Source organism: Pteronotus mesoamericanus, unplaced genomic scaffold (genome assembly GCF_021234165.1).
Source record: "Pteronotus mesoamericanus isolate MK-2021 breed Mesoamerican mustached bat unplaced genomic scaffold, CSHL_Meso_final contig_20, whole genome shotgun sequence".
NCBI lineage: Eukaryota > Metazoa > Chordata > Mammalia > Chiroptera > Mormoopidae > Pteronotus > Pteronotus mesoamericanus.
The window spans coordinates 90,042,747-90,069,927 of record NW_026555085.1 but is presented as its reverse complement, the minus strand read 5'-3'; the positions used below and the strand labels follow the sequence as shown (position 1 = coordinate 90,069,927).

General features: G+C 41.5%; 1 protein-coding gene across 3 annotated transcripts in view; it reads right to left on the bottom strand.

The window, feature by feature from the left end:
* UTRN (utrophin) overlaps positions 1–16,877 on the bottom strand; it is a 444,878-nt gene extending 428,001 nt beyond the window's left edge. The window contains exons 1-2 of one of the 3 annotated variants that reach the window (XM_054570070.1): positions 16,173–16,877; positions 11,354–11,501 (exon numbers count right to left, since the gene is read on the bottom strand). In XM_054570070.1, coding sequence (XP_054426045.1) covers positions 11,354–11,432 — 79 coding nt within the window. In that variant the 5' untranslated portion in view covers positions 11,433–11,501; positions 16,173–16,877. Of the gene's footprint in view, positions 1–11,353; positions 11,502–15,497; positions 15,623–15,892; positions 15,936–16,172 lie in introns of those variants that run through there. The other 2 variants (XM_054570072.1, XM_054570071.1) reach the window with 2 other exon arrangements.
* Between the last annotated feature and the right edge of the window lie 10,304 nt (positions 16,878–27,181).

Here is a 27,181-nt window from a genome sequence, read left to right as displayed (position 1 = left end):
ATCATGGATATTTGAGGAAAATAGTCAAGACTCCAGCTGCCAATTTTCAAGGATGTAATTCCAGACCAGAGCACCCGCTCTCCTGAGATGGATGGAGAAAATATATATAAATATAAATATAAATATAAATATAAATATAAATATAAATACACCTCCCCCCCCCGAAAACCTTAAATAGAAAGGCTTCACCTGCCAGGTGTTGAAGCCGGTGCCCTCTCACTATGTCCCATCACGTCTGTCTCCCACCTAAAGCCTCCCAGCTCTCCCCTCTTCTCCACCCCAACCACTACTCCTTCGTTCAGGTGAACACTGTCACTTGCCCTTCAACTGTGACAGTCCTACAGAGGTCCTCTGGGCCCCAGTCTTGCCCTATCCACCGCCCCAACCCAAGTCATCTCTGCTCCCGCAGAGCAAATCTGACCAAATCGGCCTTCTGCTCAGAGCCTCTTGAAGGCAGCAAGGCCTCCAAAGCCAGGGCATCTCCAGTTGCCAGAGGGGGTGGGGGAACAGTAAATATATGACCTGATATTAGAATTGATGTTGATATGTTGTTATTGCGGGGTATGCATGCTCGTGCGTGTGTGTTGGAGTAGGGTGGGAAGCACCTAGAAACTGGACGTTTCTTTTTTAATGCTGAGGTGTGAAAAAATATGAAATATTTCAAGCATGCAACTAGACAAGAGTGAAATGACCCCGTGTACCTGGCTGCAGGGATCTATGGAGCACCGCACGGACTTGCCCGGCAGGACGGAGGCAGCGCCTCCCTTCGCTCCCGCAACAGCTGAGAGTGCTGACGGCTGGCACTTTTGGATGTTAGGATGCCTTTATGAATACACAAACATTACATAGTAATTTCTGTAGGTATTTTGGACTTTCTATGTGGTCCCATTCAATAAATTCAGCCGCTTGATTTTTATTTACACTCAAAGCTGTTTTTAAGATTCGTCTTTGCTGATGTAATTTGCTCTCTAAAATATGGTCTAAAGCAAATATGTCAAAATATTAATAGCTGATAAATTTCAAATGAGGGGCCATGTTTATGTGGTATATCATTTCCTATATGTTTATTTATATTGACTACTTCATTATTTTTTAATAATATTAAATTTAACATTTGATTTTTTTTTTTTAATGCTTTCAGAGTTACCCTTGGGATACACTTGGTACTCCCAGCCGTGGCTTATTACGTTCCTCTTTAACTGGCCTCAGCTCACCTTTCCAGCCTTTATCTTCGCAGAGCCCTCTTCAGCCACGCTGCCTCACAGGCCTCACCTGGCGACTCCCGGCACACCGCCGGTCCCCTCAGCCTCAGTAGCCCGCCCCCTCCACCTCCCCGCCCTTGCTCTAACACTCATCCATTCTTCAGATATCGTAGTACGTAGCCAGTCTTCAAAGACGCCTTTCCTGAGACCTGCTCACGTCAGCCACTCCAACCAAAAGCTCACATAGCATCCTGTGTTGTTTTACTTTTAAAACTGTGTGACCACTTGTTTAATTTGTTTACTTAAAAACTCGTGCAACTGCCCTCTTGAGGTGAAAGACAACTGCCAACTGGAACTCTGTCTTAGTCACCCTGTTCTGACCCCTAGGGCATGAGCAAGGTAACAAAATGCCATTCAAAGTGTCTTACGCAGATAGACGAGATAGATAGATAGATAGATAGATAGATAGATAGATAGATAGATAGATAGATAATAGATAGATGCATAGGCAGATAGAAAGACAGACATACAGACACAGACAAATGAAATCCTTCCCTAATTATCTCCACTGCTTAACACAGAGCTGAATCTTAAAGAAAGCTAGATTCACAGCCAATACAGGCAATTTAACTGGCTAAATCAAAAATTTGGATTTTTTGTACGTCCCAACAATGCAGAGATTTCACATGAAATCTTGGCTTTTCTTAAAGGTCAAGGCAGCCATGATTCTGAAATACTTGGCCTCTACACTAGATTTTAAAGTTAGCCTCCTGGGTATACAGATTTCAAAGGCGGAACTTAACAGAAAAACAATGACAATCACAGCCTCTTCTTTTCTCCTATTCCCCAAACCTCCACAGCAGATCCTCACGTTATGAAAAGCATCTGTTATCTGAATAATTATGATTTCTTAGCATCCCAGTTTTTTTGACTGAACTTCAATGACCTTTCCACCACTTAACTATTCCCTAAATGTAGGAGGTATTTCTCAACATCTGCCCTTAATTTATCTTCAATATGCATTTTTTCATCCTATCTGAAGCTGAAACCAGTAATATACGATGGCATTATATTCACAGCATCACATGCAACAGTCTGTACAACTGAAGTCCCTCTGAAATCGTTTCCCAGGCTCTGCCTGCACACGGGTTTTCTTGTAGCTGCCCAAGACTATTATCTTCACTTTAAGATGAGAATTTTACCCTTCCTTGCTACCTTTTCAAAGAACTTTTATATTGTCCTGGATAAACATGAAAAAAAAGTTCTTTCTCCTCTCATAGTAATTAATCTACTTTTTTCTGAAGCACAAACTTTTTTCAAAGTATATATGTAGAAAAATACAAATGCTATTATAACTTAATTCAGTTTAAATTTTCCTAAATAAACTGACCAAGAGGCAATGGACGGAAAATCACAGCAGTTAACCTCACTAAGAAGTGAAACTACCTCTAAAATGTTAAGAAATGAGTCAAGTTATAACAATTATTTCTGGAGGAAGAGCTAATAACGGACGGTGTTGAGAACTTGAACATGCGCTGAAAAACTATGCATGAGGGTAAGAAGTACAATGAGGCTTCAGATGCATTTGACCCACGGCCACCCATCTTTCGACGCCCTTCCCCTGCTCACTGCCCACCTGCACCACCCCGGTCCAGGCCTCGTCTTCTCTGTCCCCAAAGATTTCCCCAACTCTTCCCTGCTCCCTGCCTCCCTCCGACTCCGCTCCCTTCTGAATTTATCTTTCCTACTACCAACCAAGTTATCTTCCTGCAACACAGCGGGAGCCAGTCATTAACCCACTTCAAATCCTGTAGTGACTCCCTACAGAGTAGAGATCACACACCTAGCCTGCTTCAAAAGAGTTTTCAAAATCTGGCCCCAGCCTCGTCAATCACCTGCAAAGCCCCAGCCACACTCACCTACCAGCGACAGACTCAAAGGCGATGTTCTTTTCCCAGAATGCCCTTCCTTCTCTGTCCACATGTCTGTCTCCTGTGAGTCCTCCAAGGCACTCCTCCAGCTCCCTCTTCGTAGGGCCCTCTCTTACCAGGCCCTCATTCCCGCCAAGGCCAGAGCCCATCCTTCCTCCTCCCATGTTCCGCAGCCTCGATACGCCGACTGCTTTTTGCACAGGGAAGTCTACTGATGCCTCTCTTTCCAAGGAACCCTGAAGTACCGTAATAACAGACACATGTCTTACTCACCTCTGAACCCACCATCTAGCAACAGGACTGAACAGCAACCATTGGCAAATTGAATATGGTATGTATAGAAGCAAATCTGATTTTTTTTAAATCATGAGAGTATATAATAAGCCTTTATAAGAGCACTTACTGATTGTGGAGACTAAGCTACCGGCTGGCATCAGAAAGTCAAATTAGGAAAGCATATATATGCCCATACACCAGCAAGGAGAGCCAAAAATAGAAATAAAGAGCGAACAGGAAGAAGAGATGGATTCTGCCTTGGTGATCAGACAATAGAACATTCTGTGGCCTTTATGCTGAAGTTTGAAGGAACCAGGTGTCAGAACTTGGGGGAGGGGGGCGCTGGGTAGGGAGGGGAAATGGGGATGAAGAGAACAAGCACAGCAAACAAAGCAAGCCATCGTCGCACAGCAACTCAGCGACGGCCTCTCTCGGTGCTGGGCGCTCTGGTGTGATCTTCTGGTTCAGTGCGCCAGAGTGAGGGACACACCAACATGAGTCTTCACTCTCCTGACCCACTTTCCCCGTTTTACCTTTGCTCAGCGCGACCTGAACTCCTCAAAATACAAAAAGAAAAAAACGTCCAATACCAAAGTGTTTGTGGCCTTTTGAAATTGTATGAAGGAAGTGTTTACAAGTGGAAATTATCTTCAACGTTCGGCCAGTGCTCTACTTGCTCCTGTGAATTGCACAGACCACTTTCTCTTTCGTTCTGGGAGTCCTAAACCTGCCTCCTTTGTCCATAAATCAATGGCACTGAACAGAATAACCCGTGGAGCTTGTTAAAACTCCAGATGCCAGGACCCTACTCACATGACTGAATTGGAATCCAAAAGGGTGGTTGTGACGGGCAGCCTGGGTTAGTGGAATGAGTCCAAAACCTGACTTTCAAAATAAAAGCATATGCATACATCTATGTAGTAATTACTGGATCAACGTTGATATGATTTCGCACATAGCCTATCAGGAGCGAGAGGACCAACCAATTAGTATCAACCTCCACATGCCATACCCCGCCCCCCAGCCACAGACACACAGTCTCTTCACATAAAGATCATATCAAAATCTTTATAAGAAAATGAAATGAAAGAAATTCACAAGTATTAACACTATGAAATTAGAGATCTAAACAGATAATACTTTTTCAATTACAGTACCTTTATTTACTGCAAAGTTGTGCCACATTAGAGACATAAAGTAATATTTTCATTGGATTCCCCTGCTGCATCAGAAATGTGAATATGTGGCGTTTTTCTGCCCCTTCAAAAAAATTTTGTTTCATAATTAAATGCAAAAATTACTGAACCACCCGCCCACCAAAAAAAAGTTCATTTGAAAATATTCATCTATACAATGTTACTCTCACACTTTACACTTTGAGCTCAGTGGCTTTGATAAACAGAATTGATTTTTTTTTTTTCAAGAACGTGAATTCTTCAAACCAATGTGAGGCTTTACCACCCCAAACCTTAGGTTTCGCTGACAAATGTGCACACACAAACAATTCCCCTTTGAACAAGGCCAGGAGCACAAGCTTCTGACAGAGAAGCCCCAGAGGATGTAAATAAACCTCAGGTATCTGGCTGTGCAAAGGTGGCAGGGAAGGCTCCTGCAGGCAATGTGTACATCCAGGGCCAGAAGAAGCTACAGTGAAAGGGCTGGATCGAGCGCAGATTTCTCAGTTCCCAAGGCATCATTTTGCGAATAAATACACATGGACTTAAAAACTCACACGAATTCACATTCCAAATACTGAACCGAGTGTATTTATTATTACATAGGTAAGACATACAAAAATAATAATATAGCAAGTATATCTGCCTCCACACACAACTTAAGGGGGGAAAATTCTAGCCATTCCTTCTGAAACCACCTGTGTGTCCTTTCATGATTAAATTTTGACTAATATTTACAACTAATATTTAATTAATATTTACAACTATTCAGTGACCTTACATGTTTCCTCGTTTCCTGAAAATGATCATATCAGCATCTATTCCAATTTTCTGACCTCATAAGGTTCAATAAAATTGACTTTTCCATTTGGTCTATATAATTAATGTACTTCCACTGCCTCAAATGCTCTCAGCAATTCATGTTTTCCAATCATGAATGGATCACCTACCAAGCTTTCACAACCATAGTCACAAGTCAGGAGAATCACAATAATCTAGAAAACTCTTCTTTGATGGCACTATTTCAGCATAATGAGGAAACACTGAAAAGATTTTACAGGCATTACAAGAAGAGCTGCTCAACACTGTCAGAGTTAAATTTCCATCAGGGTTACTTGTCCCTCACCACAAATCCCCAGGGTTCGTGGAAAAAACCAAACCTGTTCAAAGACCTTCTTCCTTCAGAGCACAGGTATTCCAACCATGTAAAGCTTGGGGGGGGAGGGGGGGAATACTAGCTATTTTTTACAGTCCCTTAAGCTCTTAGAAAAATCCCCAGTGACTCCCTAAATACAACTTAACCACTGTCCTTCATCAAGAAAGGCTTCTTGAAGATAAACAAATAAGGTAATCTTCCTCATCATTTTCATAAAACTGAATTTTGCTAAGCAAGCTTACTTTGTTGCAAATACAGCACCTTTTTCAAAGGCTTGCTGTAAACGTAACCAGGTATAATATTCCATCTTAAATAATTCATTTTATTTTTACTTCACTGGCCTCTCCTTTCTTCCCTCCCCATCCCCCACCTCTTACCAACTCTTTCAATCCACAGATACCCATCTGGGCATCAGACCAGGACTCAAACTTTGCCAAATCGCAGTGCATCTGAAATCCACTACCTTTTCTCATCAGCCAGTGAAAAGCCTTGAGCAACAGTCCGAAGAAAAGAGAAAAGGGAATTCACGTCAGAAACAGATTATCCATTTCTCTACCTTCCACCCAGAGGACTGCCTGTTCTCTGGTATTTTCCCCTTTGCTAACTCTTGACAGAGAATGACAAAGACGGGAGCCAGGGCAGGCCAGGGCAGGCCTGGGAGCAGCAGGTCACGCCTCCTACAACCTGGCCATCCCCTGGCAGGGCTATGATGCCAGGACGGGGTCCCAGGGAAGCTCCACCTCACGGGCTGGGGCACCGGCCTTGGTAACCATAAAGCAGGGGGCCGTGGCAGGTATAAATCCAATGAATACTGTGAAAATTTGTAAGCAATGGATTTAGGCACAAAATGAAGACGAGTCATCCAAAAGCAACAGAATAAACTACCTTGTAATTAGGAGACTCAGCACTACGTGGAGGTCAGATGCAGCGTTTCTGGAGTCAAACCGCCTGAGTTCTAATCCCAGCCCTGGTCCCTTCTAGCTCTGTAAGCCGTTTTCATTGAATAAACATTCATTGCTCACGTACTATGAGTTAGGCAGTGGGCTTGGTCCTGGGGATGTACTGGTCCCTGAGCCTCTGGAATTAAATTCTAGTGGGAAGGACATTAATAGACACACAAAACAAGAAAAGTACCAGACGGTGATAAGAACTTAGAGGGAACTTAAATATAGCAATGCAGTCCAGAGTAACCGGGAGAGGTACTTTTTAAAAATTTGTTTGGGAAGACCTCTCAGAGATAGCATTTATGTCTAAATCTAAGTGATAACAAGGAGCCCATCAGACAAAGACAGGTGTAAAAGGGATGTACAAAGGCCCTGAGATCGGCACGGCTGAGTGTCTGGACGACTAGAAGGAAGGCAGGTGTGGTCCATTACTTCTGTGTGCCTCTCATTTGAAATCTGTAAGACAGTAGGTGTGAGGATGAAATTCTTGACGCCCCATGTGCTTATAGTCTGCGCTCAATAAATGTAAATTGCTAGAATGAATGACCACCCTCATCATCAGCACCCATGAGATCCCACCATTGTGTGTAAGTGGAGGCTGGGAAGCCACTTCACAGGCATGGCCGCGATGCAGGGCCTCTAAAATTTCCTCAGCAATTACACCCCAGGATTAGACAAGGAGAGAAAAGGTGGAAGAAGCAATGGTAAAATTGTTACACTCAGGCTTCCTACCCAAGGTACTTTAGAGAACCTACTGAATCCCGCAACAATGTGGCACCTACCTGGCTAATTCATCCAACAAATGGTCCTTTCCCATCTGAGAGTCCATGATTTGAATCCCCAGGTTGTCAAAATCCCCATACGCAACCAGTTAATACACTGTCTTTAGCCCTGAGATCTACCCTCGTGAGGATTCTCTAGATTAAAATGTACCACAACAGAACTGAGAACAACAGGAAAGGATGACTTGTTCTGTATTACCAGCTTTAACATGTGTTAGCTATTAACAGAATGAAGTAGCAATGAGCATAGTCTTTGCCTTTATATGCATCCCAAACCATTTTATTATTTCATGTTTAAAATGTTCCAAGCAGAAATGTACACATCACAGACTCCTCTGGCAATATGTTTCCCTTTAAAAAACAAACAAACAAACAAACAAACAAACAAACATCTCTATACCTTGGCCTACTCTCTCAAAATATTTAATAACTTGTTACACTTTCCAAAGCCCACTAATGCAGGCTGTCAAAGATGCAGTCACTGATGACGAACTCACTTAAGTGTTTAAGTTAGGGAAAGGTCTCCTTTTACCCCATCCCAAGCTCTTAATCATTAAAGTTCATATTCTTTCAAGTTTTTTCCTAAAGTTCACTCAAAATCCAAGGTAAATATACTACAACCATAAAGAAATGTATGGTATTAGCCCTGGCTGGTGTTGCTCAGTGGATTCAGCACTGTCCTGCAAACCAAACGGTCATGGTTCGATTCCCAGTCAGGGCACATGCCTGGGTTGTAGGCCAGGTCCCCAGCAGGGGATGCAGGAGAGGCAACCACACATTGATGCTGCTCTCCCTCTCTTCCTCCCTCCCTTCCCCTCTCTGTGAAAATAAATAAATTAAATTTTAAAAAAAAGAGAAATGTATGGTATTGTATATCCATGAAACTATTTCATCACCTCCCTTGATAATTTCATATTTCTGTTTAGAAGGTGGAAATCACACAAAAATATTAAAACCTCATATATGCCATAAAGCCAAGTAATATTGAATGAGGGCAATAAAATAATCCCAATAACTTAATGTTAAATGCACAATTATTTTTATTATGCCGGGAGTTTAGCCTTCCAAACTCAAGGGTTTGAGAGGAGTAAAAAGGGAAGAATCTTCATAAAACAAGAGATTAAATTAATCAATTTACTCTCAACTTTAGTTTTTTCCCTAACCTAATGTGTGCTCCCTCCCCCATATCCAACACCCAAAAGGAAGAAACCTAAGCAGGTTAGAATCAAAATTCTCCTGTAAGAAAACATTTCTTTAAAATAACAACTTAGGCATAGAACATGTCCAAGAAGGATCTTTAAAAATATACATTATATGTAGATGATTCCTTTGGCTTCATCTGAACTAAAAAAATCCCTTTTCAATCCCTGTACATTTTGGCATACCAAAAGACTTAACCACTGCATACTAATATTTATCTTAAAAGAAGCAAAACTGTGTCTTCCAGAAAGCAGAATTGCTACCAACAGGCCCATTGAAATCCAAATTTATCTACTGGCTTTGCAACATAATCCAGCCAAAAGAATGTGATTCATATCTCAGCTATGCAACAGCTAACTTTTCAATGTGTTTTGAAGTAGGTGCCACCAAGAAAAAAAAATGTCACAGTCATAGCCTTGGCATTAAAACACTCTAAGCAATTTGAGAGTCCTTAAAAATAAGAACTAAGTATTACAGGCACATTGAAGAACTTTAGAAAATACATAAAAGCAAAAAAATAGAAAAGTAATAATCCCCAAATGCCAAAATAACCACTATTAACATTTTAGTGTACAATCTGCTAAAGTGTTTGAAAAAAATAATTTTCACATAACCGAATTCATATTGCACATATTAGCAATGTCAAGAACATATTTCTTTGCTTATATACAATACATATCAGTAATACTTTTATGAAGGCATAATCTTCTGCCTTATGACTATCCCCTAATTTAATTAATTCCACTGAGACTCTACATGATCTGTTCAGATGCTCTACACTAAGTGAACAGAGTAAGTAGACACCTATTTCCTAAAATTACTTGTCCTTGACAGCTTTTTAAAATTACACATTAGAACTTGTGCTCCTTTCAAATTACTTTGGGAAATTATGACCTAACCAGTCCTCAGTATTAGATTTTAATGGTATTTCCAATTTTTTCTATTATAAAAGTGCTGTGATCAACTTCTTGCTTGTACATTTCTGTGTGTTCTAGGAAATAACTCTGGAAATACAGTTAATGGGTCAATTGATATACATATGTTAAAAACATGTAATAATTTCTGCCCCATTGTCCCACAATAGTGTATGAGAATTGTCTTTTTTAAATGATAGTTTTTTATTTAAAGAATAGTTTGGAAGTGATGTGCACTCATCATACATACTTAGTATTTTTAAACTTATATAATTACTTTTTATGGACATGGTTAAAGCACATAGTTATAAGTAGCAAAGGTTTTACTGTAATAGAGGTTGACTCAGAAAAAAGTATGTAAGACTACAGCTCCTCACAATTTATAGAGCATGACCATGTGACCATGACCATGAGCATGAATATGTGAAATTGTCTCACTTTCATTTTCCTATTTATTACATTTACGTAGTTCTGGATATACGTTTTATACTCTTAAAAAGACAGTAGTAATCCCTTATATCTACATAGTACTTTATATTATAAAACATTTAAAACAAAGAGAATTTTAGTCCTGGCTGGTGTGGCTTAGGGGACTGAGTGAGGGCCTGTGAACCAAAAAGTCAGCAGTTCAATTCCTGACCAAGGTACATGCCTAGGCTGTGGGCGAGGTCCCCAGCTGGGTGTGTGCAAGAGACAGCCAATCAATGTTCCTCTCCCTCTTTACCAATCAACCAATATCAGTGTCACAAAAAGAAATGTGTATCTTAAACGTGTATGTCTATTAATTCAGAGCTTACTTTCAATGCATATTTCTACAGTTATGTTTAATAAGAAATAAGGTCCTAACATAATGTTCCTCTTCTTTTATTTTAAAGTGACACTGGCTGTAACTTTGTATCTAAGAGTAACTCTTAAAGTTACTTAAGTATAGTGTTCTCACCCAGGGTGGAGTTCTGTGTAATTTTCAAAGCTCAGAAAAGCCCAGTCTGCTCAAAAATATCTCCTCTTAGAGCCTGTCTCAAACTCCTATTTGAAACTTTTTAAAAATAAAGAAATTTTTATTCAATGCGTCTTCAGGGGAGCCAGTGCATCTGCATTTTTAATTTGAACAGTTCTTTCATTTGAACAGCAAGAGTAGAAAAAAAAAAAAAGCACTCAGTTATATAATCAGACTTGGGGGACGGAGAGTTATCTTAGGTGCCCCATTTACATGTTCACCTGAAAACCATTAATCTGTCTTAGTCTAGTTTATTAGATTACCTAGGTGAAAGCTATACCTTGAGACGGTTCATAGGAAGTTTCAGAAATGAAAGCAAAAGGTAGGGCGCCTGTTGGCCTAGCCCTGGCCACCAAAAGGAATCAGGGTGAGGACTATGATAATCAAAGCAAAACTTTAGACAATCCATTGTGCCAGAAACAATGGTACTTCCTACTTTAAGCACATATCCCTGCAACTTCATAAAATAGGTTGAAAAGGAAAAACAATACTCAGTGGTATTTTTGTGTTTAAATAGGTTAGTCGGATAAAGGAACACAGGCCACAATGTCACCGAGCAATGCCAATCGACATCCAACAAGATTCGGTTGGGCTGAGAAATTATGAGAGGACACTCAGACACATTGTAACCTTTTACAACATTCCTTTGTCAGAGATTATGTTTCTCACAAAAACTTTGTCTCACAAGAACGGCGCCATACAAGCCAAAAACACTTATGTCTCTTAAAAAGTTTATGCGTAGAAAGCCATCCTGTTCTTAGGCTACCATCACCTACCAGATCTGGACTTAATGATGTCACTGAATTCGCTCTGCCCGTCATCGGGCCTGGCCTCCTGGTCTCCATACTTGGCCATCGTCGCTGGGTTTCAATAAAATCCAAACACTTGGCTAAACCCTCTCTTCTTTTTTTAAGACATCAATACCTAAAGAGAAAAAAGAAAGTATGGACTTGAAAAATACATACATACATATTTTATTTAATATATATAGTCATATACAGTTAGATAGAGTAACCATTTATTCAGCGCCTACTATGTGGGAGGCACTGACTTGGGCAATGGGGATATGACTATTAAAAATAGCCACAGTCTCTGCCATTATGGAGTTGACAGACACTAAGCAATTACGTGCATAATGAATTATTTCTGATATGGTACAAACACACAGAGGAGAAAACCCAGAGTAACAGCATCATACAGCAGAGGAAAGCAACCTGCCCTGGGCAATTAGAGGAGGCTTTCTTGAAGTGACATTTGAGCCATGTTTTCAAGGATGAGAAGAATTTAATTAGGTAATCTTTGACTGAATTCAGAATTTTTCAAAATACCCATTTTGGGATAATTTGAAAAATCTGATTTTGGACTATATATTAGACAATATTATTGTATCAGTATTAAACTTCTTTAATATCAGTTAATGGTTTTGTCCTTATGCAAGGAAATGTCTTTGACTGTAGAAGACACATGATAAAATATTTAACAATGAAGTGTTATAATATCTTCGACTTAAGTTCAAACAGGATAGCATATACCTGCCTATCTATGTATGTCTATATCTGTGTATGTATATCTGTATACAGATATACATACTTGTCTACACAGAGAGAGAAAGAGACGTATGAAACAAATGTTAGAAAATGGTAAGTGAGGAATGTAATTAAAGAGCATATGGGTGTTTAGGCTTCTATTCTTCCTTGTGTAACTGTACATAGGCAGGAAATGACTGTAGCCTAAACAAGGGTAGATGGAAAGAAATGGGTGGATATGTGGGATATTTAGATATTAAATCAAGGTACATGGGATTTGGGAACTGGTGGGACATGAAAGGTTCAGGATTCTAAGGCACAAAGTGACCACCCAGTTTTATCCTGGACACCTGAGTTGGGGGGCAAGTCATTCATTCACCGAGCTGGGGAGCTCTGGAGGGTAAGCCACTGAAAGAAGAAGTAATGAATGCAGTCTGCATTCGCTGAGTGTGAGGTGCCCCTGAAATATATAAGTAGCAATAACAAAAAGCAGTTGGATATACTAGTCTGATCTCAGGAATGGTCTGAATTAGAGATAAATCTGAATAGTTAAATGTTATATCATGGACACAGATTCTGTTTTAGAAGGTACTGCATATTAATTCTGCTGAGTATAGATACCACTCAACAGAACACTTTTACTCTTTAGTAATCGATTAGTCGGAAGCATTTTTAGAATTTAAAGAATTGAGGATTCTATCTTGCAATACCACCTTTTCTTTAAGAATGTCAGAGTACTGTTTTGCCCTAATACTTTCTGGAACACACTGCCCCAAAAACCCAGACAGAAGCAGAATTCAGTCAGCAACTGGGCTCTATCTTAAGAGCCCCTAAAGCAGACCCCAAATATCAATTAAATAAATAAGTTATTTAATTGGGAATATAAGTCAACACACCCAAATATTAATCTGTGAATAATGGACATTAATTTACATATTACAACATATATCAGAACCAGAGTTTACTGCTAGCTAGGATTAGACAACTCAATTCTTTAGTTCAGGGACATATCACATGGTATTATTATTTTATAATATATTTCACTTTGTATATTTATGTAATATTCAGTATTTTATATATTATTTTGATATATAATATTCAAGGAAACACCATATATTATTTTATAATATAAATATATGCAATATATAACAATTATATTTTTATCCTGCTCAATCACAAACGGTGTGCTATAATAATAAAGAGGTCAAAATTACCTTAGAAAAAAGTTTTGTGTTAAAGAGTTTGAAGCAGATGAAAACTGTGGTAGATTGCTAAAGCTGTAGGAACAATCCACTCCCCAGTAGGAAGGAATATGTAGATTGTGGACCATCAGTCTGCCAAAACTTATGAGTATAAAAAAGTCTCTTATTTTTTATATTGCTCTACCACTGTTAAGACTTTCGGGATTATTATGTGATTAAGTTCCCTTTTGGGGGTACACACCTGTAAAAGATTTGCTGAATTCTTAAGTGTATTTTATTATATGTAAAACCGAAAACTTTATTCAGAGGCATGCATATAAAATTTTATTACGGAAAATCAGGTTTGCCCAACAAACTCTTTACTGGAAAGCAACTAACTATTCCCTTTGAGAGATATTGCTAATGTTCTCCATAATTGGTCTTAGCCAAAGTCTTCACTTCAGTGCTTCCCAAAGACCAACTCCACTCCATAAGCAAGTAAACTATTTACACAGGACTTTATCTCACTTGCACATTAATACTTCCTCATTACACAGTATTTTATTTTGCCACTCTCCTTAAGATAACTTCTCAAATTTTCTCTTCCTAATAATCAAAATCCCTCCCATACTACAAAGATGCTGCAGAAAGGGGGCTCAGAGGACAAGGGAACAATGGGAGGGAGGGAAAAAGAGTGATAGCCACCAACTTCCATTTGTTGCCATGAATGGCAGAGGACTCCAGGTTGAGCAACATATGGCAAAAATTGACACCTCCTTCTAGATAGATAAATGCAGCAACGATTTATAATTAGTTGCCAGGAGACAGAATCAAAGTTTCATCACTAAACTGAGTTTTTCACATCTACAAAAGGGAGGGAAGGCCATCTTCCACACACAGCTGCTTGAGAAACAGAATAAATGAATGGGCCATTGCTTTAGAAGCTGTAAGCCCTTTAAAATTGAAAGTTATTGTTACCACTGCTCTACGTGTCTGTGCCCTCACAAGGAGGTTCTGCAAAGGTTGGCCAGACCTTCTGCCTGAAACCAACACACTCAACTCTACGGTCCACCAACGTTTTCTTTGGAACATTTCTGGCTGTCATATGGACCCGAAGCCCTGAGTGTGTGGCAACAAACCAATCTGGAGTGAAAGGGTGGGGGATGGGCTTAAAGGGAAAGCTAAAGTTTTAATTTTAAATAATGTGGGAATTACACAATGCAAATATAGTCAGCGATGAACAGTTCTGATGGGAATGTGATGCTGATCCTTGGGCGAAAACTATTCATTCACTTACAACGGAGACCAAAACCCTAGCTAGAGACACTTGAAAGGGAAGCCAAGGGGGCAAGCGTTTAGCGCTCGGCTTGATACATAGTAAAAGACACCGCCCAGTGCCAAGAACTGCCATTCACTGTCGGAAGCGCTCCAAGGGACGGTTACTACTACAGTTATTAATACTGTTTACAGGGGCAATAAATTGTATATAAACACCCAAAGGAGAGTTATAGAGCGGTCTCATCGGTCCTATAAATACGGGTAGCGGGGGGTCGCTGAATGACTGGAAACCTTGGCCGTCGCCGCCTGGAACTCTGGAGGCTGAAGCGCCCGGGAGCTTCGCATTCCTCCCGCTCCGGCCTGGCCCGTCGGGCTCCCTGCGGCCAGGGTCCCCCACGCCCACAGGCAACCAGCCAGGATGGCCAGCGGGCTTCCCGAGCCCCGCGGCAAGTTACTAAGCAATGGATGCGGCTGCTGTCGCGGGTCCCAGAGGCCGCGAGCTCCGGCCCCGACCCGAGGTCTCAGGGCTCCCTCGAACTTACTGCGCTGGGGCCGCGGCAAACGTGGAATCGACACTCCCAAGAGCGCCAAGGGAAACTGACCCGAGAGGCCCTGGCGACCCAGGTGACCTGATGACTGGGAAAGAGGAAGCTGTCCCCAGAGTATCCCAGAAAGCGGAGGCGTTAGACCTAGGTTAGATCCCAGGCTCCGAAGTTTAATGTTCTTCAAATTGCGGGTCCCCTGGCTCTCGGAGGTCGGGCACGTTTTCTCCTTCCCTGAAACGAGTCCCTTTCCGGGCCTTGGGGGGAAATTCTCTTTTAACAGCGTGCCTTCTAAAAGTCGAACAGACTAAAATTAGTGCTTTGTTGGTTCTGTAAGTCTGGCTTTGGACAACCGGAGCCCCGGATCCGGGGCCAAGGGTGACCATGAATTACCTTAACCAGTTGCAACAGGAGATGCCAAGAGTCCGGAAAACCAGAGGAGGCGACTGCGCTTGACCGCGCACCGACTGGGCGCCCCGTCCCCTCTCCGGGGCCCCACCCGCGGGAGCAGCAACGGCCCGGAGGTTGAACACGTTTCCTGCCAGGCGGACGGCTGGGAACTGCTCCCCTGCCCGCCGACCACAACCACCCTTTCCCCACCCTCTCCTAGCGGACACCTCCGGGGCCCCGCCTTCCTGGGCTGGGGCATGTGTGACAGGCCCTCTTGGGAGGCCACGTCCCCTCTTGGAGATCACTGGCCCAGCGCCCCTCACCGCGCAAGGCACGGATGCGCAACTCTCACCCCCCGCGGGTAGGAGGATCGGGGGAGCCGAGCACCAGCCCCGAACCTGTTGGATCTTTCGCGACTCTACAGATCCCGAGGACCGCCTCCTCGTTCCACGTTTCTGTCATTCTCTGTCCCGCCGCGGGGAAGCAGAACTCAGGTTCCAAGGAAAGTGTACGCAAAAGTTGGTTACATCTTAGCCTCAGTCTTGAGAAGGGGCTCGTGGCGCTGATCCTGGGCGCAAAAGCCGCAGAGAAGTCCGTCCTCCCCGCAGCCCACGCCCCGTTCCCCCGGGGCTGTGGTCACATTACTCGGCGCGGTGCTTCCGTAATGCACGGACTTACCTGCTGCCGTTGACCCGCGGGCCCGCCTCGCCTGCCAGCCGCCGCCGCCGCCGCCCCAGCGGGCCAGGGCTCGTCGGGATGTTTGGGTCGTAGTGTCGCGGGGGGGTGTGTGAGAGCGTGCGTTCTGTGGTGCAACGTTTTTTTTAAAAAAATAAAATAAAATGTAGAGACCTAGACGAGGTCTGAAACGAAAAAGGAGTTTTGACATCCGATTTAAAATGCCCCTGACTTGTGCAATCTTCCTTCCCGATAGTTCCGCCAAAAACAAAACAGTCCAAGTGCAAACCTGAAACAGGCGCGCAGGCACCAAGTTTGCCAAACACTAGAGAGTTTTCAGTCTGCAGAAATGACCCAAAGAAGTGGGGCACCGCTCCCGGTGATTCCCCAATCGGCTTCGGGAGCCCGAGGCTCCTCCTCGCCCCGCGGCGGGAGAAAGCCCGGGGCAGGCAGCAGCCGCCCGCTCTCCGCCTCCGAGGCGAGGCGATTCCACAACTTCGTGCGCGAGCGGCTCGCTCCTCCGGCTCCTCCTCCTCCCGCTCCCTGCCGCGGGCCTGCCCCTTTGTTGGAGCGCTGCACTGGAGGCAGAGGAGGATGGGTGGGGCGCAGGACAGCTCCGAGGCGCCCCCCTGGGGACGGGCTCGCGGCCGGGCACCCAGGGGCCCGCTTTCCCGAAGAGGAGGCCGAGCAGGTCCGGCCAGCCGGCCGCGCCACTCCAGCGCTCCGGCTCCCAGTCTCTGCCCGCGCCCAACCGCCACCAGCCCAGCAACTTTCTTTCGGGAGATCAGCCCCTCTCGCCTCCCCGTTCGGCCCCGGCCCCGGCCCCGGCCCGGCCCAGCCCAGTCGGCCACCGCAGGCTGGGCTCCGGGAACGTGGCGCCCGGAGTCACCTGACCGTGCGCCCGGTCAATCAGCGCCCGCCCTGCGCGCCCTCCCGGCCCGCGGCGGCCGGTTCTGCGCTTAGCCGGTCTGGGGCTGCGCGCCCCCGTGGCTCCCGGAGTCGGGAGCTAGAATGGATGCCTCGGACAAATACACTCCCCTTTACTAAGTGTATCCGAAAAATGTGAGTCACGCCCCCTCCCCAGCTGAACTGGGTAGTTCGGGTGATTGTTTTTCTCCTTTAGAGATAGGTTTCCATTCGCTCCTTCACTCACCCCATCTCAGTGTGCTGACGTTGCTGACTTTTGGCCTTAGTCCACGAGTATATATATTTATTGTACATAGTTTTCTTAGTGTTATTTTTAATATTAAGACAAACTTGAAATTTCGTTTTATATTTCCTCATACCTACAAATGTGTTCGCCCTGGCCTTATTTTCCTATTTTCCCAATGTACACACACATGTATTACAGAGCCTATATCTATCTCACTGCTGAGCAGCTGGTTAAAAAATAAATGGGAAGAAAGGAGTTTGTTCTGTGTCTGCATTTTTCTTATTTACATATTTCGTTTCCCATGTGTTTCTGTGAATCTTTTACCTGATCATCAGGCTTAGGAGAGGAAACAAAAAAATCAACTTAAGTTGCTAGTTGATATAAACAAAGAGAAAAGGGTAATGGATAAGCAAGCTCTGGCCTCTTGTTGGTTTAGTATTTCGAGTTAACAATTTACGAGTTAGTAAAGACGAAATACCTGGACCGGTAAAAAAATTTTCAGAAAGAATTCAGTAGCCTTTTATTAGTTATAAAGTGAGAGCTTCCCCAGTTCCTAAATGATGTGAAGCAGTAGGAGTTCCTGAAAGATAGTCTTTTTCAAAGGCTCTAGTTTAACTTCCATCCTTGAGGGTTTTTCTTCATATAACCCAAATAAAATCCAGAAGATTAACTTAAAATCGTTATAATTTTTTCATTTACTTTATTTCATTCATTCCTTCAATAAGCCCCAATTTGAGCCTGCCAGTTCCCTGGCACTGTGAATGGTGCAAGTACAAATCTCATAGAAACCTTACTGTATAGAACTTCAAACCTAGTGAGATAAGGCATGTAAACAAGTAAGGATATGCAAGACCAACAATAAGTATCGCAAGAAAATGACCCATCAAGTGCTACTTGAGTCTGGCTGTCTTAAGGGAGAATGAGGTTTCTTGAACCAATAATTCTACAGACCCTCAAAGCTCTCATCAGGCACTGTGTCTTGTTGAGTTGATGGAAATTCAGATTTCCTCCTTTAAAATAAAGCCACACTGGAGTGTTTGAGGATTATAATACTAAAAATTATGTAAGTGAAAAACACTTTGTAAATTGCAAAGTGATACACAAATATTATTTAACTCAAAATTTTTGAAAAACACAATCACTTGGGGACCTAGAATTTCTGAGTTTTTAGGTTCTGAGGAAATGTTTAGTTTCATCCTCCCACCGGGGCTGTAAATTAGAGATAACAGTCACCATCCCTGGATGAGTGACTCCACCTGACTCCAGCGTTAGCGGCTTTTGGTGTATTACCTGGGACCCACGCCCGGTCTGTTTCTAGCCCTTTACCCCTCACGCATATGCACAGACTGATATTCTTTGTAGGCCACAGGAGAGAGAGAACACAGAACTTCCTGTTGATGAGGTGAGCAAGAGGACCAAAGCTGGTCCTGCTCCCTGTTTCCTTAGTAAGCGGGGAAGTCACATTTAGTGGAAGATTTTAACCACAGAGGGCTATGTTTCCATAGAGCAATGTGATTTTCCTTCGAGGCCTGAGGATCGAGTTGGGGGGAAAGTTAGACATATGACCTGTACCCAACATTCCACCTGCAGTTCACATGGCAGGGGCAAGGATCTCTATTAACAGTGCCCAGTGGGATTTATCTGCCCACCACAGACCGATGTACAGCATTCAGAGCAAGTGATAGGAATGTGGGCCAGGTCTACCATTAACCCAAGAGTCACCACACAACAGTGAAAATTTAAGAAAATTGAACTGCTCTCATTGGGAAAAGTCCCTGAAAATATAAGTAGTGTACATGTATATTTGTATATAAAGATATATGCATATATATGTGTATATATAATATAGACAGACATGATTCTACATGGATAATTGTTCAAATACAAGGCCCAGCATCCTAGTATAAGAGCCAAAAAAACTCTCTACTAAAATTCGTGCAAAAGTACATAAATGCTGTTTCTTTATAAGCAATAGAAACACAATGTATAAAAAGCAAGATGCTCCTTCAGTTTTACCCTTGGTGTTGACTATGAATAAAGTCCTACATGGAAGCAATGAAAAGAGAGAAACAAAAGTTAGGGAATTTACCTTATCTCTTTTGGGTCTAGAACATACTGATCTGTGGCTTACATATAATAGATCCTAGAATATTTGCTGAAATTGTTGCTGAATTCTTCAAATATCTGACTTATTATGTAAGTCGAAGATAGAGATAAATTAAATTCTTTCTGATACAATTAAAGAATTGATGATGATGATGATGCATGAAACTTTGAGAGAATAATTAGCACAAATGGAGAGTTTCTCACAATATACTGAGCTAAAGAATCTCCAGGGAGTGGACTTCCATTCTAGAGGCTGGCTTAGGTCAACTGTACGCACCCCTCTACCCACAACCCTATCAGTATTACACCTAAACTATGGAACAACGACCCTTGAGAAACACCTGAGGACCAGCTGAAGAGAACTCCTGTAAGGATATTAAAAAGAAGCCACATCAAGAATGGTAGGAAAGGTGGAGAGCTGTAAAGGACTGGTTCCCCACCCACGTGTAGTGGTTAAGAATCAGGAGGGATATCTTGGGGGTGGAGGGTCACAGCCCCATACCAGGTCCTCCACCCTGGAGCACCAGTGCCAGGAACAGGAGTCCCCACAACAACTGTCTGCAAAAATCAGCAGGGACTCAGTCCAGGTGAGGCAGAGGGCTCCTGGAGACTCAAACATTCCTCTTAAAGGGCCCAAGCTCAGGCTCAGGTGCCCACACTCACCGTAAGCTCCAGAGAAGGAACAGCAGTTTGAAAAGGTACAGGGCCACATGGGAAGGAACTGGACTGTCTGGCTTCAGGGAAAGGGCTAGAAGAGCAGCTCTCTCAGAAACAGAAGGCCTGGCAAATACTACAGTCGCTACTGTTCCATTGTTGAGCAACCCCCTGCACAGCCAGCAGGCACAGATGGCACCATATCTGAGTCTCCACTAGCCTGGCTAACACTACTCAAGACCCACTCTGGTGATTTCCTGACACCCACCCCACCTCACCCAAGCATCTGGCCTGCACCTCTTTCAACAGCTGTTCCTCACAAGCTCCCTACCACAGCCCACACTGTGGACTTTCCTACAATCCCCAATGGTCCACAAATCCAAACAAACAGTGGCTGGCCTCAGAGTGCCCTGTACCTTTTGCCAAGTGACCCCCAAGCACTGGTGGCAGCCAGCCTTGGTTTGCAGCATAGCCTCTCCAAGGTACCTCCAAGTCTAGCACAGGCAGCTACCAACTGTAGATCACTTACATAGATCCTACCCGGTAACCCTGAGTACAGGCAAGGGCTGACCTTGGCCTGCACAAGAGCCCCTTACAAGAGGCCCCAGAACCAGCACACACAGTGGCTGGCTTCAGACCACACCAGAGCACCATCCAATTAGCTTCACAAATGACACACCCAAAAGGTGAACTTGGCAGGCTCCAGTTCCCTATGAAAGCAAATCCCGCTCTGTAGCTCATCCACTCTAGTAACAGCCAGTCCTCACTGCCAGTCAGCCTGAGGGTTAATCCCAGCCCTTGATGTGCCAGCATCAAGGCTCAACTACAATAGGAGGGCCCACACAGGGAATGCCCTTGGAGTCCTTAGGTCGGGTGACCAGGGAGTTTGCACCAGACCGCACAGGACACACACTACACAATGCCACCCTGCCAAGACGGAAAGACATAGCAGATCTACCTAATACATAGAAACAAACACATGGAGGCAGTCAAAATGGGGGAGGTGGGGGAGAAACATGTCCCAAATAAAAGAACAGGACAAAACTCCAGGACAAGAACTAAACAAAATGGAGGCAAACAACCTACCAGATATACAGTTCGAAGTACTGCTATAAGGATGTTCAATGAATTCAGGGGGGAAAAATACATGAAATCAGTGAGAACTTACACAAAGAGATAGAAACCATAAAAAAATCAATCAGAAATGAAGAATATAATAACTGAAATTGGAGAATACATTTGATAACATCAACAATAGATCAGATGAAGCAGAGAATCAAATTAGCAATTTGGAAGACAAGTAGTAGAAAACATCCAATCAGAATAGCAAAAAGAAAAAAATGAGGATAAGCTGGTGTGGCTCAGTGGGTTGTGCACTGGCCTGCAAATGCAAACATTGGCAGTTTGATTCTTGGTCAAGGTACATGTCTAGGTTGCAGGCCAGGTCCCCAGTTGCGGGCATGCAAAAGGCAACCAATCAATGTTTCTCTCATACATTGATGTTTCTCACCCTTTCTTTCTCCCTCCCTTACCATCTCTGTAAAAAATAAATTTTAAAAATAGGGATACTTTAAGAGACTTCTGAGACAACATCAAGCATAACAACATTCATGTCATAGGGCTATCAGAAAAAGAAGAGAGAGGGCAAGGGATTGAGAACCTATCTGAAGAAATAATAACCAAGAACACCCCTCACTTGGCAAAGGAAATAGACAAATAGAGAAAGTGCAGAGACTTCCAAACAAGATGGACCCAAAGAGGCCCAAACCAAGACATATCATAATTAAAATGCCGAAGGTTAAAGACAAAGAAAAGATCTTAAAAATAGCAAGAGAAAAGCAGTTAGTCACGCAAAAGGGAGCTCCCATAAGACTATCAGCAGATTCCCCAACAGAAACTTTGCAGGCCAGAAGGGACTGGCACAAAATATTCAAAGCAATGAAAAGCAAGGACCTACAACCAAGATTACTCAACCCAGCCAGGCTATTGCTTAAAATAAAAAGTTTCCCAGATAAGAAAATGTTAAAGGAGTTCATTACCACCAAACCAGTATTACAAGAAAAGTTAAAGGGATTTCTTCAAGAAGAAGGAGAAAAGATAAAAAATATTAACAATAAAATGGCAATAACTATATACCTGTCAATAATTACTTTAAATAGAGTAAATGCTCTAATTAAAAGACATTGGTGGCTGAATGGATAAGAAAACAAGACCCATCCATATATTGACCCACTTCAGATTCAAAGACACACACAGGCTAAAAGTAAAGGGATAGAAAAAGGTATTTCATATAAATGAAATTGAAAAGAAAGCTGTTGTAGTAATACTTATACCCGACAAAACACACTTTAAAACAAAGGCTATAACAAGTGACAAAAAAGGACATTTCATATACAGTAACCAAGATACTGAAGCAACATAAATGTCTATCAATAGATGATTGGATAAAGAAGCTGTGGTACATATATACAGTGGAATATTACTTGGTCATAAAAAGAATAAAATCTTGCCATTTGCAGCAGCACAAATAGACCTCAGGGGTATTATGCGAAGTGAAATAAGTCAGAATCTGAAAAACAAAACAAACAAATGGCCCAAACAGAAACAAAGACATAGATACAGAGAACAAACTGATGGTTGCCAGGTGGGAGGTGGGCTTAGGGGGCTGGGTGAAAAAGGTGAAGGGATGAAGAAGTCCAAGTTGGCAGTTACAAAATAATCATGGAGACACAAAGTACAACCTGGAGAATATAGTCAATAATGTTGTAATAACTATGTACAGCGCCTGGTGGGCAGGAGACTTCTCAGGAATTACTTCATTAGTTATATAAATATCTAACCATTATGCTGTACAACTGAAACTAATATAATATTGAATGTCAACTGTAATTGAAAAATATACAAAAATTTTTAAAAAGAATCTCCAGAAATTATATTTTACATTCAGGTTGCCTACCGGCTCCCAGCAATTGTGATTTACCAGGTCATGTGGGGCTCAGGAAGCTCCAGTTTTAACAAACAACCCATGAGATTAGATCAGAATGGTTAGAGAATCAAACTTTAAGCTGCTGCTCCCTAGAGGCCTCAAATAAGCCTCTTTGGATGAGTGGAAAGGAGTCTAGAAATTGCCCTTTTTGAAGAAAAATCCCAACTGGATCAATCATAATTTCAAAATACCCATCATTAGCTTTATCTCCTTTAATTCAAATGTTTCATTCAGTTGCTATGATCTTTGAGGTTACCAAGGGTCATTAACACCTGAGGAGCATTCTGGGTAATTCAGCTTTCCGTGAGGTATAAAGCCTGTCCAGGTCCTGACAAGATGCTCCTAAGAGACATCTGGTGGCTGGAAGGCAGAGAAAAGAGGACTATCGAGGCTACAGAAGCTGAAATGCAGGGTCCAGAAAAGCCTAGCGCAAAATAAAAGGCCTAAGGTGTTGGGGAGAAAAGAGCAACTGATAGAACCAAAGAGAATAAAGGAGGCTCCGAAAGAGAAGGAAAAGAGAAGGAAAGAGTGGAAGGGGCCCACCTGCTGAGAACCAGAAACCCTTCTTGAATCACACAGGTACCTTGTTTTGGGGTTTTCATATTTGTTACTTTTACTTGGTTTTATTTCTTTTGTATAATTTTACAATGTTGGTACTGGAAGGGATCTTGCAGAGTCTCTTCTTCAACCCTCTAATTTTGTGGATAAAGAAACAGAGGGGGCAAGGGAAAGTGGTGGGGGGTAGGCAGAGACAAATGTATTTGAAAAATAAATTAAAATAAAATTTAAAAAAAAAAAGAAACAGATGAAAGACACAAAACAGGCCAGAGAGTGCATTTAGGTAAAATAGAGCAATCTGTTGGGGGGAATGTTAAAATTATGAAGAAGTAAAAAGATAACAGTCCTATGTTATACTAATTTGTTGTGAACCTGGAGGAAGATGAGGAGGAGGAGGAGGAAGGAGAGGAGGAGGACACAGGTAGTATAGCTGAGAGAGAAGAAGGCTGGATTTAAGCTACCTAAGTGCTAATTATTTTACTGACAGTTATTAGCTATATGATCTCGTGAAACTTAACCTTTAGCTGAATGTCTGTAAAACAGAATGAATACCTTCCTGAAGTGTTGTTGTGAGAAGTAAATGAGTTACTTATTTATGACAGTGTCTGGTATTTTTATTATATTCCTTTGCCTTTTTCTTAACTCAAGAGGATCTGATGAAATTTCATTGTTAGTACATAGGAATGCAGTGGATTTTTGTACATTGATTTTGCATTCTGCAACTTGACTGTATTTGTTTATAGTTTCTAATAGTATTTTTGGTGGGTCTTTAGAGTTTTCTATATATAGATTATATCATCTGTCAAAAGTGACACTTTTACTTCTTCATTACCAAGATGGATGCCTTTTATTCCTTTCTCTTGCCTGAATGCTCTGGCTAGGACTTCCAGAACCATGCTGAACAAGAGTGGTGAGAGTGGACATCCTTGGCTTGGTCCTGACTTTAGAGGAAAAGCATTATGTTTTTCACCATTGAGTATAGTAGCTTAGGGTTTGTCTCATATGACCTTTATTATGTTGAGGTACTTTCCTTTTATACCTATTTTATTGAGTGTTTTAATCATAAATGGATATTGTATCTTATCAAATGCTTTTTCTAGATCTATTAATAAAATTATATTATTTTTATCATTTGTTTGATCAATGTGCTGCCCTACATTGATTGATTTGCATATGCTGAACCATCCTTGCACTTCTGGAATGAACCACACTTGATCATGATATGTAATTTTTTGATGTATTGTTGTATTCAATTTGCTAGTATTTTGTTTAGGATTTTTGCATCTCTATTCATCAGAGATATTGGTCTGTAGTTTTCTTTTCTTTTTCTGTTATCTTTTCCAGATTTCTATATACTAACAATAAAATTTCAGAAATGAATAAACAATTCCTTTGCAATTGCAACAAAAAGAGTACAATGCCTAGGAATAAACTTAACAGAGATGTGAAAGACCTACATACTAAAGACTACAAAGTATAATTAAAAGAGATTGAAAAAGACACAATGAAGTGGAAAGATATTCTGTGTCCATGGACTGGAACAATCAACATAGTTAAAAATGACCGTATTTACCAAAGCAATATACAGAGTTAATGCAACCCCATCAAAATCCAAATGTCATTTTTTAAGTAAATAAAACAAAAAAAATCATCAGATTTGTATGGAAAAACAGAAGACTCCAAATGGCCAAAACAATCCTGAAAAAAACCCAGAATGAAGCCAGAGGTATTACACTACCTGGCTTCAAATTATACTACCAAGCAACGATAATTAAAACAGCATGGTATTGGCAGAAAACCAGATACACAGACCAACAGAACAGAATTGAGAGCCCAATTCAAATAATTTTTGACAAAGGAGCCAAAAGAACACAATGAGAAAAAGAAAGCCTCTTCAATAAATGGTGCTGGGAAAATTGGAAAGCCACATGCAAAAGAATGAAACTAGACTACAATTTGTCCCCATGTATAAAATTAATTTAAAATATATCAAAGACATAAATATGAGATCTGAAACAATAAATTACAAAGAAAAAACATAGATACTAAAGTCATGGATCTTGGTCTTAGAAAAGATTTTATGAATTTTGTCCCGAAGGTAAGGGAAATAAAGGCAAAAAAATAAATGAATGGGACTCTATCAAACTAAAAAGTTTCTGCACAGCAAAAGAAACTGCCAACAAAACAAAAAGGCAACCAATCAAATGGGAGATGATATTTGCAAACAACAGTTCTGACAAGAAGTTAATATCCTAAATATATGAAGAACTCATAGCACTCAACATCAAACAAACAATCCAATTTTAAAAAATGGGCAGAGGACCTGAACAGACACTTCTCCCAAGAAGACATACAAACAGCCAACACATATAGGAAAAGATGCTCAACTTCTCTAGCTTTTAGGGAAATGCAAATCAAAATTTCAATAAGAAACCACCTCACACCTGTTAGAATGGCTATTATCAATAAGACATGTAATAACCAGTATTGGAGAGGTAGTGGAGAAAAAGGAACACTCATTCCCTTCTGGTGGGAATGTAAACTGGTACAGCCACTGTGGAAAACAGTATGGAGACTCCTCAAAAAATTAAGACTAGAGTTACCATATGACCCAGCAAACTCCTCTTCTGTGTATCTACCCCAAAAACTTGAAAACACTTATTTGCAAAGATATGTGCACCCTTATGTTCATTGCAGCACTATTCAAGGTAGACAAGACATGGAAACAACAAAAGTGTCTTTTCATAGGTGTCTGCATAAAGATGTGGTACATATATACAATGAAATACTACTCAGCCATAAGAAAAGATAAAATACTGCCATTTGTGACAACATGGATGGGCCTTGAGAATATTATGCTAAGCAAAGTAAGCCAGAAAAAGCTACCATACAAGTTCACTCATATATGGATGGGATATAAAACTCAAACTCATAGAGACAGAGAACAGCATGGTGGTTACCAGAGGAAAGGGGGTGGGGAGCTGGAAAAGGGTCAAGGGAGCCAAATACATGGTGACAGAAGGTGCTTGGACTTTGGTGGTGGGCACACAAGGCAATACACAGATCACGTACCATAGAAATGTACACTTGAAACCTATATGGTCTTATTGACCAATGTCAGCCTAATACATTTAATTTTAAAAAAGAGGATCTGCTGTCATTTTGTGATCATCTTCATTTGTTATTTTATTTAAAACATTCATGGAACTCCCATTATAATAATAATAATAATAATAATATAAGTAAATAATAAATTATCATAAGTAATAATATATAAATAAAAATTATATAAGGAAATAACAATCTATAGTAACACATAGCACATATAATATTATATAATAATATAAAATAAGCCACAGTGGCTGTCTTCAAAAAGCTCATTGTTTAGTGAGAGAAACCAACACACAAATAGACAATTATAAATTAATATGGGTAAGTCAGTATCAGCAAGATGTAACATGAGCCAGGAGAGGAACACATAACCCAATATGAGGACAAGGACAATGGGGCGTGGCAGCAGGTTTCAAGATGTGACCCCTGAGTTCAGCCTTGCAG